We start from the raw sequence: 14,026 nt of genomic DNA on the forward strand, positions 1-14,026 counted from the left end.
ATAATTATAATATAGATATGAAGGATCTGCGACTCAGACAGTTTTAATTGATTTTCCCATGGTCACATAGTCACCTGCCTAAAAGGCAGGTTTGAAACCAGAATATTTTGACTTTAAGTACAGAATTCTGTTTGCTTTGTCATTTGGTCTCTTGAGTCACACCTACAAGCATTTCAGTAAGTTTTCATGGGCTGTAAATTTAACCTATAATTTATACCTTCCACCTTTTTTTTTATAATAGGGTCATAAAGTAAGAATTAGAAAAGACTTTACAGTCATTGAGTCATTACAGTCAGTCCTCGTAATTTATAGATGAGAATTTTGAAGCATAAAGAGGTTGAGTGACTGTGGTCATACAGCAAGTAGGTGCCTGAGATATGATTTGAGCCCAGATCTTTCCAACCCTGCACAATTCTGTGCTGCTTCTCTCTCCATGTGAATTTTTTTTATTGTTTTTTAAAGGAGGAGAGGGAGCAGTTTGGTTCATTGTTAGCTAGTTGTCATTTTGGAATAATTTCTATAGTTTTTCTTAGAAACTACAATGACAGAACAATTCTTTTCTTCCCACAAAACTCAATAATAGTTAAGAACCTATACTTAAAAAATTAGAATACTTGATAAGTACTGTGATTAATAAAATTTTACACCAAATTCATCTAGCATTTATTAAATACTTACTATAAACAAGGTATTGTGCTAGGTTAAGAGAAAGAGAAGATACTAAAATGAAACCATTCTTTCCATCTAGGAGTTTCTTTTCTACCATCTGCCATTCAGAAAATATCTTGATATCAGGAGAAAGGGTCAATAGGTTTTAAACCTTATCCTAAGGCAGGAATTTGTAAACTGGGTTTTCAGTCTTGATTGTTTAAATATTGTCACAACTATATTTCAATATAATTAGTTTGCTTTGTAATCTTATATATTATTTACATTTAAAAATATTATTCTGAGGTAATTCTGTAGCTTCACAGAGTGATTATTTCATGATAAAGAAAGTTAACCCCTAATCAAAATAAAATATTTTAAAACATTTTTTTATCATAAGCATTTTATTTGAATTATTGGGAATAGTTTACTTTTTGAATGTTCTGTAATTTTTTATTTGTACTATAGCATTGATGACTATAAAGTTATTTCTGTGGTATTTGGGTTTTTGCCTTATTGTATTATGTTTGATTATATTTTTTCTTATCTTACTAAACTTTAAATACTGGTGAGACAAATTACTTGAGGGTATGCTTTGATTTATCACAAGATCACACACATTGTAATTTGATTGTCAGAATATCATTATTTAAGGTTTGTAAATCAGTTAGAAGTAGAGCTGTGCTCAGAAGATTAATCACTTTCTATTCTCATCAATAGCTTCTGTCCTTTGCCACTCTTAAAAGATCAAAAAATTCTTAAAGGCAGGTTGGCTTATTACTACATTCAGGGAATCAGAACAACCTGGGTTCAAATATTGCCTCTGATATTTAATATCACTATGATTCTAAGCAAATCATTTAACTTCTTGAATTTCACTTTCTTCTGAAAAATAGGGAAAATCACATCTGTACCTGTAGTAGCTACTTCACAGGGTGATTGTGAAATACAAGTGAAATTAAATATTTTACAAATTTTAAAGGGCTATGTAGCATCAAATTATTCAAAGTATGTAGGTAAAAATTTGCTTATGTCATGTTTTATGCTTCAGAATTTTTGTCACAGTGATTTCCTTGAAACTTTTATTTTTGGCAAATGAATATTACAGGTGCAACCATTTTTTTACCCTGTTACCCTGTTCTTAATCAGATTCTTCACATTTTTATTTTACCTCAGTGAATGAAGGGATTGTAGCATGAAGAATTTATTCAGCCAGGCCTCAATTCTAGTTTTCTTCTAGTTCTGTGGCCCCTGGCTAAGATAACTTTTCTAGATTTCTGTTTCCTTATCTGTTGTAAAATGAGGAGGTTCATCTAGCTTTTCTCTAACATGTCTCCTAGATCTATAATGTAATCATTTCCTAAATAATGTGTTGGCTGTTAGAAATCTGTTGCAAATCTTTTCAGTCCGATCCTTGATGATGGTTTTGAAAGGCTTTGTTTTATTTTTAATCTAATAAACCTTCTAAAATGGCAGCCAGATATTTATTTGTTGGGTGTATATTATATGAGAGCCATTGTACTAGGTGCTATATGTTAAGATGCTAATGAATTGAAAAGTGTAATAGCTAACCTTGAGGGTGGCCTGTGGAATATCCACTGTTAGAAAACTCACGTAAAAAATTCTTAACAATTTAGAAAAAAGCTTAGGAAGCTCATTTAGAAATGAATAACTAAAACATTGCTCATTGTAAAGAGTAGGCAATGCAGGTTAAAATTGAAATGAATTTTGAAAGAAATTAATTCTAACAAATAATAACAAATATTAAGTACCTACATTTAAGGAATAGAATGGTTCCCATTCTCAATTTGCATTTAACTGCAGGATTAAACATGCATATTATTAAGTAAATATGGACTATATATAAAATATTGCTAATTCTTGGAAGAATTTGTACCTGAGCTGTGCTTTGAAGAAGCTAAAACTTTTATGAGACCAGAGTGCAGAGGATGTGAGACCTTATAATTAAGGTCATGGAAGTAGGACCCAAATGTAATGAATTGGGGTATGGACCAGACCATAATTATTGTGTGCTATTTGCCTAAATATCTTAGTTTTGATACAAATATTCATATTTCATTTACTTTTTTCCCCACTAAAGGTTTTAAAGATTTAAAAAAGAAAAGATGATTTACAAACATAGGGAAAGAAATATATTAGTATACTTAAGTAACATGAAATTATAATTCTTTTACATGGATAGATTGCTATATTTTTCTTACAAAATGGCAGCTTTTGATAAAGTTCTGAAATACTTCTTTTTAAACAATTCTTATACTATATCGGAATTTATAAAAATATTATTCCATTATTAAAATATTATTCAATTTTATTGAGTTATAATTTTCAATTTGTCCCTTTAATATAATGATATTTATAATATTCGAGAATCTTTTAGTTCAGTGTATGCTGATTTGAAAAAATATATTACATATTTATTATTTTTTAAATATTCAAAGGCCGCAAGCTTGGAATGGAAGAATAAGGAGAACCAAGACACTGGGTTTAAATTTCTTTTTACTTTGTTTCGGAAGTATTATCTTCCCCATTTGTTTCCATCATTTACAAAATTAACCAACCTCTACAAGCCTGTCCTGGGTAAGTAGCCACTTCTGCTGAATTTTGAATAGTTTTCTTCAACATCATCATTAAAATGTTTTTAACTAGAAAATGTAACTATTCTAATATTAAAAGGTTAAATAACCTAGATACTCTTAAACTTCTACTTTTAAAGAATTTTCTAAGAAATTGCAGTTACAGTCTTTTAAGATTTAAATTATTTATACTCACACAAGGAAGCGTATGTAATCCAAAATATAATCCAAAAAATAATTTGTATTTGGTTTGGAGTGCATTACTTTCGACTAAAACCCTCACTTCCTTTAGGGAATATTGAAATTAATTTTTATTTCCTGAGTATCAAATAGCCTGAGGGAGAATATTGTGATTTAAGTAAATCAACCCCAGATTAAAATTTGTGTTTAAAAAGTGGATAAGTTGTTCTTAATAAAATCCAGAACTGCCTGTTTTGTTAGAGAGCATGCATGCATTGTAATCTGCTAAAAGCAATAGCTTTGGTGGGGGGAGGTGGGGAGGGGAGGGCTATGTCTGTGTGTGTGTGTGTGTGTGTGTGTGTGAGAGAGAGAGAGAGAGAGAGAGAGAGAGAGAGAGAGAGAGAGAGAGAGAGCGCGCGCTATTTGGGGATGGGTAGCTGAGACTTTACTTACCTATTGCATTTTTCCATTGTCTTTTTTGGGGGAGGGGTAAAGATGTATTTTCTAAAAGCTTTGTTTCCTATGAAATGACAAATTCTGTTTTCATGTATGATTGTAATTATATTCAGAAAAAAAATTCATGGTATATAGATAAATGCATATATCAGGTATTATCTCAAAGCTATTTCCATATTTAGATCTGCTGAAGAATAGAAAAGGACTGAAAAATATATATTTGGCTGATATTCGAGAAGGTTTGTTAGATAAAAAGTAAAGCAAAACCTTTCAAAACTATCATTCTGTGATTAGTTGAAATGTATTCCAGGCATTGCCAGGAAAAATGTTAGAAGATTAAAAATGAATAAATTTGGTTAATGCATTTTATTAGATACTTACATTTTAAGTCTTTAATAGTACTTAAAGATGGATGTAGTACCTAAACTTACTGTGTATCAGCCACAGATGATTCTTTGATCTTTATTTTTATTATATTCTCAGAGAATTTTACAAAATACTTTAAAATATTTATGTTTTGCCTCAGCAATTGAATGCAATACAAAGACAACTTTTAATGATTTGTGATGGAGAATACTATCCATATCCAGAGAAGGAACCACACAGACCAAAGTTTACTATCTTCAATTTTTCTAAAAATGTTGTCTTATGAATTATGTTATTTTTCTAGTTTTTTCCTTCTATTTGGACGTGATTCGGACGTGATTCTTCTTTCACGACCTGATTAATATAGATCTTTGTTTAGCATGGTTTTACTTGTAGAGCTCCTATATTACTTTGGTTTTTGTCAAGAGGAACAGGGAGGGAAGGGAAAGAGGGAGAAAAATGTAAAAAAAAAAATACCCCAAAACTACCATTTAATGTAGTTGGAAAAAGAAAGAAATGAAATGAATGATGTATTGAATGATGTATTAGAAATGGAACCTGATCCCCCCAGGTCTTAATTTCAACAATGTCATGTTAACTCTGCTGTTTGTATTGGTGTAACAGATGGCCTTTAGATGTAGAACAATATAGGCTAAAAATAAATAGATGGATAATTTAGATGCAAAATTATTTTTAAATCAGAATCTAATATGAAGATCATGACAGTGCTACCAAAAAGTGCTACTTTAAAAAATGGGATTTGAGAGGGTCAGAATCAAGAAATCTCTATACCAAACCAAATACAATAGCTTTTCTAAATCTATATATATATATGTATCAAATGCAAATATTCATTTTTATTTGTAATTGTAATTTACTTAACTAAATCGTGTTCTCTTTTACATTGTCAGACATCCCCCATTCAAGACCAAAACCAGTATATGTTACTGCAACTCGAAACAATGAAAATACTTATAGCACAAAAATTCCTTATATGGCAGCTCGTGTTGCTTTTATTAAGTGGATAGTAACATTTTTTCTGGAAAAGAAATACCTAACTACAACTCAGAACACTAAAAATGGAGGAGAAGTATTGCCTAGAATCATCCAGGTATTTAATCATTATTTTATCACTTTCTTTTTTTAATCCAAGAAACATAAATTAGCTAAAAGAAATGGATTGAATTTTTTTGAGTTGTGCTGTTATGTTCTACTCAGTGTATATTTAGAAAGCTCAGTTGCTCTTTTAAGGATTATCTGATTCTTCTAGAATATTTGTTAGGCTGGAAAATTATCACAACTAAAGGTTGCTGGTATTTTCTGTTTCCTGACATCTTTCTGCCAATATGCATAAAGTAACACTTTTGAAATGTGTTTTTTGAGAAGCATGTTCTTGAAATATAAGGGACAGACATCAGATCAATAGTTTATGCACAAAACTTCTGTCTTGGATTAATTTTCACATTTGATCTTCATATTCCTCTTAACCCATGTGATGCTAAGAAGCTAGATAATAATTATTTGCAGAGTTGTTCTTAACCTTTATGTTGTGGGCCAAATAATTTTCATGTTGCCAAAACAGAATGGGACCAGCCACACTATTTATAATTTAAATTTATTTTGACAATAACTGTCTTAGTGAGTAGCTGTGGGTTCTAAGGATAGTTTCTTCTTTTTTTGTCCTTTATTTGTAACACATAATTTTTCTCCTTCCCTTCATAAGAGACTAAAAAGGACCCAGAAACTTCCTCAACCATAAGTCATTTGAAGACATAGTCAAATAGAGATGGCAACAAAGGGCAACATTAGTTAAGAAAATAGTTTTCTTAATGCTTATACAGAGGAATGTTGGGGGCAGCTAGGTGGCACAGTTAATGGAGCATCGGCCCTGGAGTCAGGAGTACCTGAGTTCAAATCTGGCTTCAGACACTTAATAATTACCTAGCTGTGTGGCCTTGGGCAAGTCACTTAACCCCATTTGCCTTGCAAAAAAAACAAGCTAAAAAAAAGAATGTGTAAGATTATAGACAGTATCATTCCACAATGGGGTAAAAATAAGTATACAGAAATCTTGGCAAAGTCACCTAACTTAGCCATATCATCCCAAGACCATTTAAGGATAAAAATAGGACAATGAACCCATGAAAAAATGAAAAAGATCTGTCAATTTATTCATACTGATAATTTTTCATTATTTTTGACAATGGAGCTACCATGATTGGATCCAAATTCACCCTTTCTTCTACCTCCCAACCTCCAGGTCTTTTTGATTTTTCTGTTTCCTGTTCCTTTGGTGCAGATGATTTATTATTCCTGAGTTATGTACCATAAGGTTTTCAAGTTATTGTGTGTTTGGAATCTGTTTGATCTCCAATTTTTATAGTAACTATCCATTCAACCTGAATTCTTGTTTTTATTTAATTTTAAAACTATAGATTAAATTCCTCAATTAGTTAAATATAATTGGAGTAAGAGAAGGAATAGCTTATAAATTAGATATTTTATAAGTAAAGTTCAAGCTATAGATATACTTGGTTGTTCCCTGAAAGTGATTTTTGGAATTATAATTTTGATGAGTTCCCTGAAATTTCAGATTGAAAGTTGATAGTAATTAGAATTCCTTTAAACAGCAATTATCTTTGTTTTTTAAAATGTGGTTTTAAGCTCTTTCAACAAGTTGCAGCTATTCTTTTCTAGAATGTTGGTGGAATGGTACTAGAGAAAACCTCTGAGTTGGAAGTTAGTGGACCATCTGAACAGGACAAAAGTCATTCTAATAGCAGTACTTTGTCTGATCGAAGACTCAGTAATTCCAGCCTTTGCAGTATTGAAGAAGAGCATCGAACTGTTTATGAAATGGTTCAGCGAATTCTCTTATCCACCCGAGGTTATGTCAATTTTATCAATGAAGTATTTCGTCAGGTTTGTAGAATTTATGTTCTTTGTACTCTTTATATTTAGAAGGGCTCATAACAATTTTATATTAGCTGATGATTATAAAAAAACTAAAGTGATGAAGTTACTAAATAGTGATCCAGTTTCTTCCTTTGCAATTTTTATTTCTTGATATTTTATTTTTGAAATGCTTTGTCACTAAAACTGTTATACGTACTGAGTTTGTGTGTGGGGGGGGGAAGGGTGAATGACCTTCCAGATTTTTGTATCTTGATTAAATACTATAATATTGAGGTTAATCATATCATCTTTTGTTCTTCACCTGCTTTCAAACTTTAAAAGATCTACTATTTTAATGGTTTGAAGACTCCTTATACTGATATAGTTTACAATTTAAATGTCAAAGCAGAAGAGGCACATTATATTGTAATGAGAGAACTCTGACTTTGGAATAAGATTTGAGTTCTGATTCTGCCTCTTACATTATGAAGATTTGTACAATAAGAGGGAAACTACTTAATCTTGAGCTTAATTTTTCTCATCTGTTAAAAAGCGAGAATAAGATTTATGCTGTGGTTGCTATTAATCAGTTAATAGACCTTAAAGTTGTTTATAAATATAAATTATTACTGCCACCATTGCCATTGTCAACATCCTTATTAAAAGGATGAGTTGTTCTGGCTAAAGAATTCAATGTGTGGTTGCTAACTTTTGGCAATGAGCCTATGGCAAATCAATGAAATTTGCCTTTGGTCATTCACGTGTGCCATGTGCATACAAACACACACGAGCACATACATACATACATACACACATACCCTGTTCCCAAGGATGATCCACAAGCTGCCAGGACTTGCATTTTGCCTTGCCACATGTAGCACCAGATAGCAGTCTTGCTCCTTATCCCCTAACCCCCTCCCCATTATTCCTTAGCTCATACTTATTAATCATGACATCTCAAGCACGTCTACTAGATATTAACAATGAAAGTACAGCTATAACATAGATCTTGTTCTCAAGGAGCTAGATGTTCCAATGTGGGAAAAATAAATGTCCACAAATAATAACAATAATATAAATAAAAACGTGGCACATGCTCATGAGAGTCCCGAGCAATATGCTCTGAGAAACTTAATGAGGAATCATTGAAGATTCTTGGCTAGAGGTGTCATGTGATTAGTGATGCATAAATATTTTTTGGATATTGTAATGAAAATTGGCCTGGAAATAGCAATAGACTGAATGAAGATCAATTTTGAAGTAGTATAGTTAAGAAAAAAATATGGCTGTGTGATTTCATAGGGAATTAAACAGGGTGATTTCATAGAGAATTAAAAGTATGGGGAAGGATGTCAGATATGTTATGGAAGTAAAAATCAACAGGACCTTGGAACTAATTGACCTTCCAACCTAAGCATCATCCTGGAATCCTCACTTTTTCATTTTTCATATCCAGTCTTATTACCAAATCCTGCCAATTTCATCTTTACAATATTTCTTTAATATATTCCTAGGCTTCCCACTCCAGGAAAATACAAAATGCTCTCTCTCTCTGGTGTTCAAACCCTTCGTAACCTAACCTCCTCCCTCTTTTCCTCTTAGACCCTTTTACTCTTCAGTCCAGTGTCATGGGCCTCTTGGCTGTTCCATGAACAAGACACTCCCTCTCTTGACTCTGGACATTTTCTCTGTCTCCATGCCTGGAGTGCTTCCCCTTCTCATCTTCATCTACTCACCTCCTTTCTTCAAGTCCCAACTGATTTCCATCTTCTGTAGGAAGCATTTCCGAACCCATCTTAATTCTAGGGACTTTACTCTGTTAATTATTTTCTATCCTATATGTCGTTGTTTTTATATATTTATTTACTTATTATCTCTCCTAGTAGATTGGAGATACAGCTCCTTGGAGACAATGACTGTCTTTTGTCTCTTAAGAATATATTTTATTTTTCCTCAATTACATATTAAAATAATTTTTTAAAACTTTTTAAGCTTTGAGTTCTCATTTCTATCTTGCTTCCTTCCTTTCCCTCTCCTGTCCCTAAAATGGTAAGCAGATATGTTATATATGTGCAATCATGTAAAACATTTCCATATTAGTCATTTTTGTACAAGAAGACTCAAAAGGAAAAAAATGAAAAGGAAGTGAAAAACAGCATGCTTCAGGCAGCATTCAGTTAATATCAGTTTTTTTTCCTGGAGCCTTTATCATTAGTTCTTTGGGATTTTCTTGCATCATTCTTTTACTGAGATAAGCTGAGTCATTCACAGTTCTTCACTGAACAGTATTCCTGTTACTGTGTGTAATGTAACTTTGTTTCAGTTCATGTAGTCTTTCCAGACATTTTTATTGACTGACTAAAGTTCAAGCTACTTAGTCTCATAGTCTCATTGCTGTTAAGGAATTTTTTTTTTTTTTGTTTGCATGTTACTGTATCCCCTGCACATTCAATGCTTTCCAACAGTCTTAGGAAAAATATTCATGAAGAAAGACTTCAGGTTTCTAGGTTTCTAAGTAATCTATGTGTGTTTGTTGTTTCATTTCTTTATTTTGTATGGTGTCTCTCCATGCAGTCTTTGGTCTATTCTTCTATGACCATCTTCTCATTTACGTCATCAAGTATTATGATATATGTTACCTTATATTGAAAAAAATCTAGTTAATGTATTACAGAATTTTCCTGTTTCATCAACCTCCAACATAAAGATTGGCAAATAAACTGCCATTATCTTCATTGTTGTCAGTTTACTAATGTATAGTGTGGGTACCTCTAGGTACCCTAGGTACATCTAGGTCAGATGTAATCATATTTCTCATTGCCTTTGAGCACACCATGTAAACAACTTTGCCAAGTCTTTTGTTTGCTTTTTTTTTTTGAACAGAACTTGTGAGATCATGCTTCCATTTAAATGTTTTTCTTTTGGTTTAATTAGAGGAAGAATGTGAATTTGGACATGGTTCACTCCCACTAATAGTGTGTTGGATAAAACTTAACACCAAAAAGGCAAATGTTTGTTATGTGAAATTCTTAGCTGTCTTTGTCCCTTTTTGTGACACTTTATTGCCATTAGCATGGAAATGGAAGGTGGTTTATATTTTAATCTTTTTTATGGGTCAATCATTGTAGCCCCAAATCCTCATCATCTAGTGTTGGAGCTTCTATTAATACAGCTCTGTAGGTAGATAGATCAGTTCTCAAACAGCCCATGGAATCTGTCCTGAAACCTATACTTAGTCTTTCCATCTTTCTTTAGAATCATTGGCAGAACCTTTAAACGTTTAGAATTATCCCTATGGCCATGATGAGTCACTGAGGTAGAGGGATTATGGAGGATGCTGTTAATTATTGACTTTAGTTAAACAATCACGGTGGTATGGTTTTTTTTCAGTACCATCAAATATGTATAATTCATATGGGTTTGACAACATGAACATTTGAATGACTAGATTTCTCTATGTCTTTTCTTATTTTGCATTTCTTCCAAGAAGTTTTAATCTACTATTTAAATTTGAAGATCATTCACCTTGCTGGAGGAAAGACCCTTTCACCTTTGATCTTTATTAACATTATCATCAAATGGCTTGCCTCTCCCTGCTTTGTTTCCTCTCTGATTCCCTAGCTTAATTTAACAGCAAAAACAAAACTCCATTTATTTTGTTGTTCTTCAAAATTTGTTTTTTGGCTACTTTCATATCATTGATCATTCCGGATAAAATTTAAGTTTTATGTCCTGTATCTAGTTTGACCTTTTGTTTCTGCTTAAACCATGATGCTTGAAGCTTTCACATTATTTTATTTTTTCCATATTATTTTACTCCTCATTTAAGGAATATTCATTTTATGTACCTCTTTCGAAATAGATAGTATAGGGGCAGCTAGGTGGCTCAGTGGATAAAGCACCAGTCCTGGAATCAGGATTACCTGGGTTCAAATCCGGTCTCAGACACTTAATAATTACCTAGCTGTATGGCCTTGGGCAAGCCACTTAACTCCATTTGCCTTACAAAAAAAGCTAAAAAAAAAAAGAAATAAATAGATAGTATAATAAATACTTGCTTATTTTTAGGCAAATCCTATGATCAATTTGATTACAACCTTGTTGTCATATAACATTTAATCCTTATTTTTTTCCCCCTATGACTAAAGTAAGCTTTAAATATTCATATATGAAAGATTGACTGGAACCAGACTGAACATCTCTAACAATTCCCTAATATAAGAGAAGAAAAATTGTTCTTATTCATTTCAAAGAAATTGTCCCAAACAAGCACTCTCAATATATAGTTTCATATGATTGATGAATTTCTGTACTATAGTCTTGCTAGATCCCATCCAAATATATTTAATTATCAGAAGTGCCAGAAGATCTTCATCAGAACAAAAAAAAATATCCTTACCATAAACCTTGAGTATAATATAAATATAAGACTACTATAGTTTTTTTTCATTAGTTATCTTGTATAAATTGCAAATACATTTCTTTAATGGGCAGCTGGGTGGTACTGTGGATAGAGTGCTGGGCTTGGAGTCTGCAAGATTTGTCTTTGTGAGTTCAAATCTGATCTCAGATACTTATTAAATGTGTGACCCTGGGCAAGTCACTTAACTCTGCCTTAGTTTTCTTATCATAAAATGAGCTAGAGAAGTAAATGACAAACCACTTCAGTATCTTTGTCAAGAAAATCCCAGAGTGTTGAACATGACTGAAAAAACTGAAGAGATTTCTTTAATGTTTGGTATTATTTGCATTGGAGATTTGGCCAGTGATATGTGACCAGAGCTATGAATTAGATTCTCATAATTTATAGTTTACTCTTTCAAGTGGAAATTGGATCTCAACTCTACTCAAATGGATCTATGATCTTATCAATTTGGATAGTACATCCAAATTGATAAGATCATAGATATCAAGGCATCTCATCTGCCATGCCCATTCTGTGGGACTTTGTCCATGTCCTTCTATAGTTTTGTCAGAAGGGTCATTCAGTTGTCTTGAAGGATTTTCTTGGTTTCTGCTAATATTGCAAAGACTCCAGTAATGCATTCCTACTATTCCCCTTCTCCCTTGCCACATGATCAGTCCAGCTTCTTTTACTGTTATAATTTTTATGGTGATGTATTTTCCTTTTTTCCTTTTTTTTTGAAGTTCCTCATTGGTTGCACAGTGCAGACTGCTTACATCTACCATATGCCCTTTCATTGTCCTCTGTGCATTATTCATTTTTCAGTTCTTTGGAGGCTAGTATATTCAATATTAGGATTACAACATTGTGATGTAAAAAATATGGGGGACATGCTTGGAGTTAGAAATTGTTGGGAACAGCAAGGAAGCCAGTGTCATTGGTCAGCAGAGTATGTGGATGAGAGTAAAGTGTAAGAAGAATGGGAAAACTAGGAGAAAGAGAGGTTATGAAGGATTTTAAATGCCAAATAGAGAATTTAATATTTACTCTTAGAGGTAATAGGGAACCACTGGAGATTATTGGATAGGAGGGTGACATGATGAGGTCTTTGCTTTAGAAAAATCAAGGGGACAGCTGATAGGACCATAATGGGAAGAGTCTTGAAGCAGGGAGTACAGCCGGCAGGCTGTTGTAATAATCCAATGAGAAGTGATAAGGGCCAGGACTAGGCCAGGGCATTATCAGAAGAGAAAAGGGGTGTATATGAGAGATATTACAAGGATAAAATGATATGTCTTGTCAACAAATTGTGTATGAGGGGTGAGAGAGAGAGAGAGTGAGGAGTTGAAGATGATTCCTAATTTGCCAACACCAGTAGATTATTAGTATTAAAAAGCTGGAGCTTTTGTTTTTGCAAGAAGTTTGGTGTCATTAAAGGAGTTTTGCAATAATAATTTAGTTCATCCTTCGTGAATATATAAATGTAGGAATGGAGAATGTTTAAGACGGGATTATTTTTTCTTTCAGTTCAACTGAGGCAAAAAAATGAAGAGATGCTTTAATCATATATTCATGTACTTACTTTATAATATATTAATATTTGCAGTTTATATATAGGCATTTGTTTTGGTTTGGTCTCTCTAATGTAGGGTATTGATTCTAATTATACATCTGCCCTGGATCTTGTTCTTGTGATTAGTGAACCTTTAGCTAGGACCACCATTTCATGAGGAATTCTGGACAGACTCATCTCACTTCTAACTCAGCACAGTCTCAGGGCTTTACCTTCTGTCAGCACCTTTGCCTCCTTTGAGATCCCTATGCTCTGGGTCCTCCTTTTCTGATTTGTGAGTTCCTAGCTAGGGCCACCATTTCAGAAGGGACTGCAGGTATCTCTTCAATTATAGCTCAGCTCAATATATGTTCCTCTCCCCATTTTGCAGCTCCTTGAGAATATAAGCTCCTTGAGAACAGACACTCTCTTGTTTGTTTGTATTTGAATGGCATAGTACCCTGGCTTAATAATACTTAATAAATGCTTCATCCATCTTTCTCCCTCCCTCCCTTTCAAATTTTGGTCAAACTAATAAGTGTCGATAGCCAAATAAACATATATGAATTATGTACCAAGGATAATGCTAAACATTATGTATACAAAGAAAAGAAAGTGATAATCACTCTCCTGGGGAAGCTCACAATCTCCTTAGGTGGATAATTCATAAAAAGAAGCTATAAAAGGGAAGGGTAGGAGGAGCTCTCCTCTCTTTTCTTCCTGCCCTCTCCAGTTAGAGGTACTGAAGAGCCCAGTGCTAGGAGCGTCTGAGGTGGTGTGAGTTTCAGGGTTGATGTAATCTTTTTTGGATGATGACTTTCCCCAGAGCACAGATAGGTCCCCAAAAATGCAACCTGTTGGGAATAACAAGGGATACTCTGGGACAGCCTCTTAAATGGAAGAACCAAAAGGAACTCACCACTACCTGCC

At 33.1% G+C, this 14,026-nt stretch overlaps 1 protein-coding gene across 5 annotated transcripts in view; it reads left to right on the top strand.

The window, feature by feature from the left end:
- Positions 1 to 14,026, top strand: part of RALGAPA2 (Ral GTPase activating protein catalytic subunit alpha 2) — a 374,367-nt gene that overhangs the window by 66,336 nt on the left and 294,005 nt on the right. For all 5 annotated transcript variants that reach the window (XM_074209342.1, XM_074209345.1, XM_074209344.1 and 2 more), the window contains exons 8-10: positions 3,108 to 3,246; positions 5,156 to 5,355; positions 6,942 to 7,166. In XM_074209342.1, coding sequence (XP_074065443.1) covers positions 3,108 to 3,246; positions 5,156 to 5,355; positions 6,942 to 7,166 — 564 coding nt within the window. The remainder of the gene's footprint in view (positions 1 to 3,107; positions 3,247 to 5,155; positions 5,356 to 6,941; positions 7,167 to 14,026) is intronic.

This window comes from Macrotis lagotis, chromosome 1 (genome assembly GCF_037893015.1).
Source record: "Macrotis lagotis isolate mMagLag1 chromosome 1, bilby.v1.9.chrom.fasta, whole genome shotgun sequence".
Taxonomy (NCBI): domain Eukaryota; kingdom Metazoa; phylum Chordata; class Mammalia; order Peramelemorphia; family Peramelidae; genus Macrotis; species Macrotis lagotis.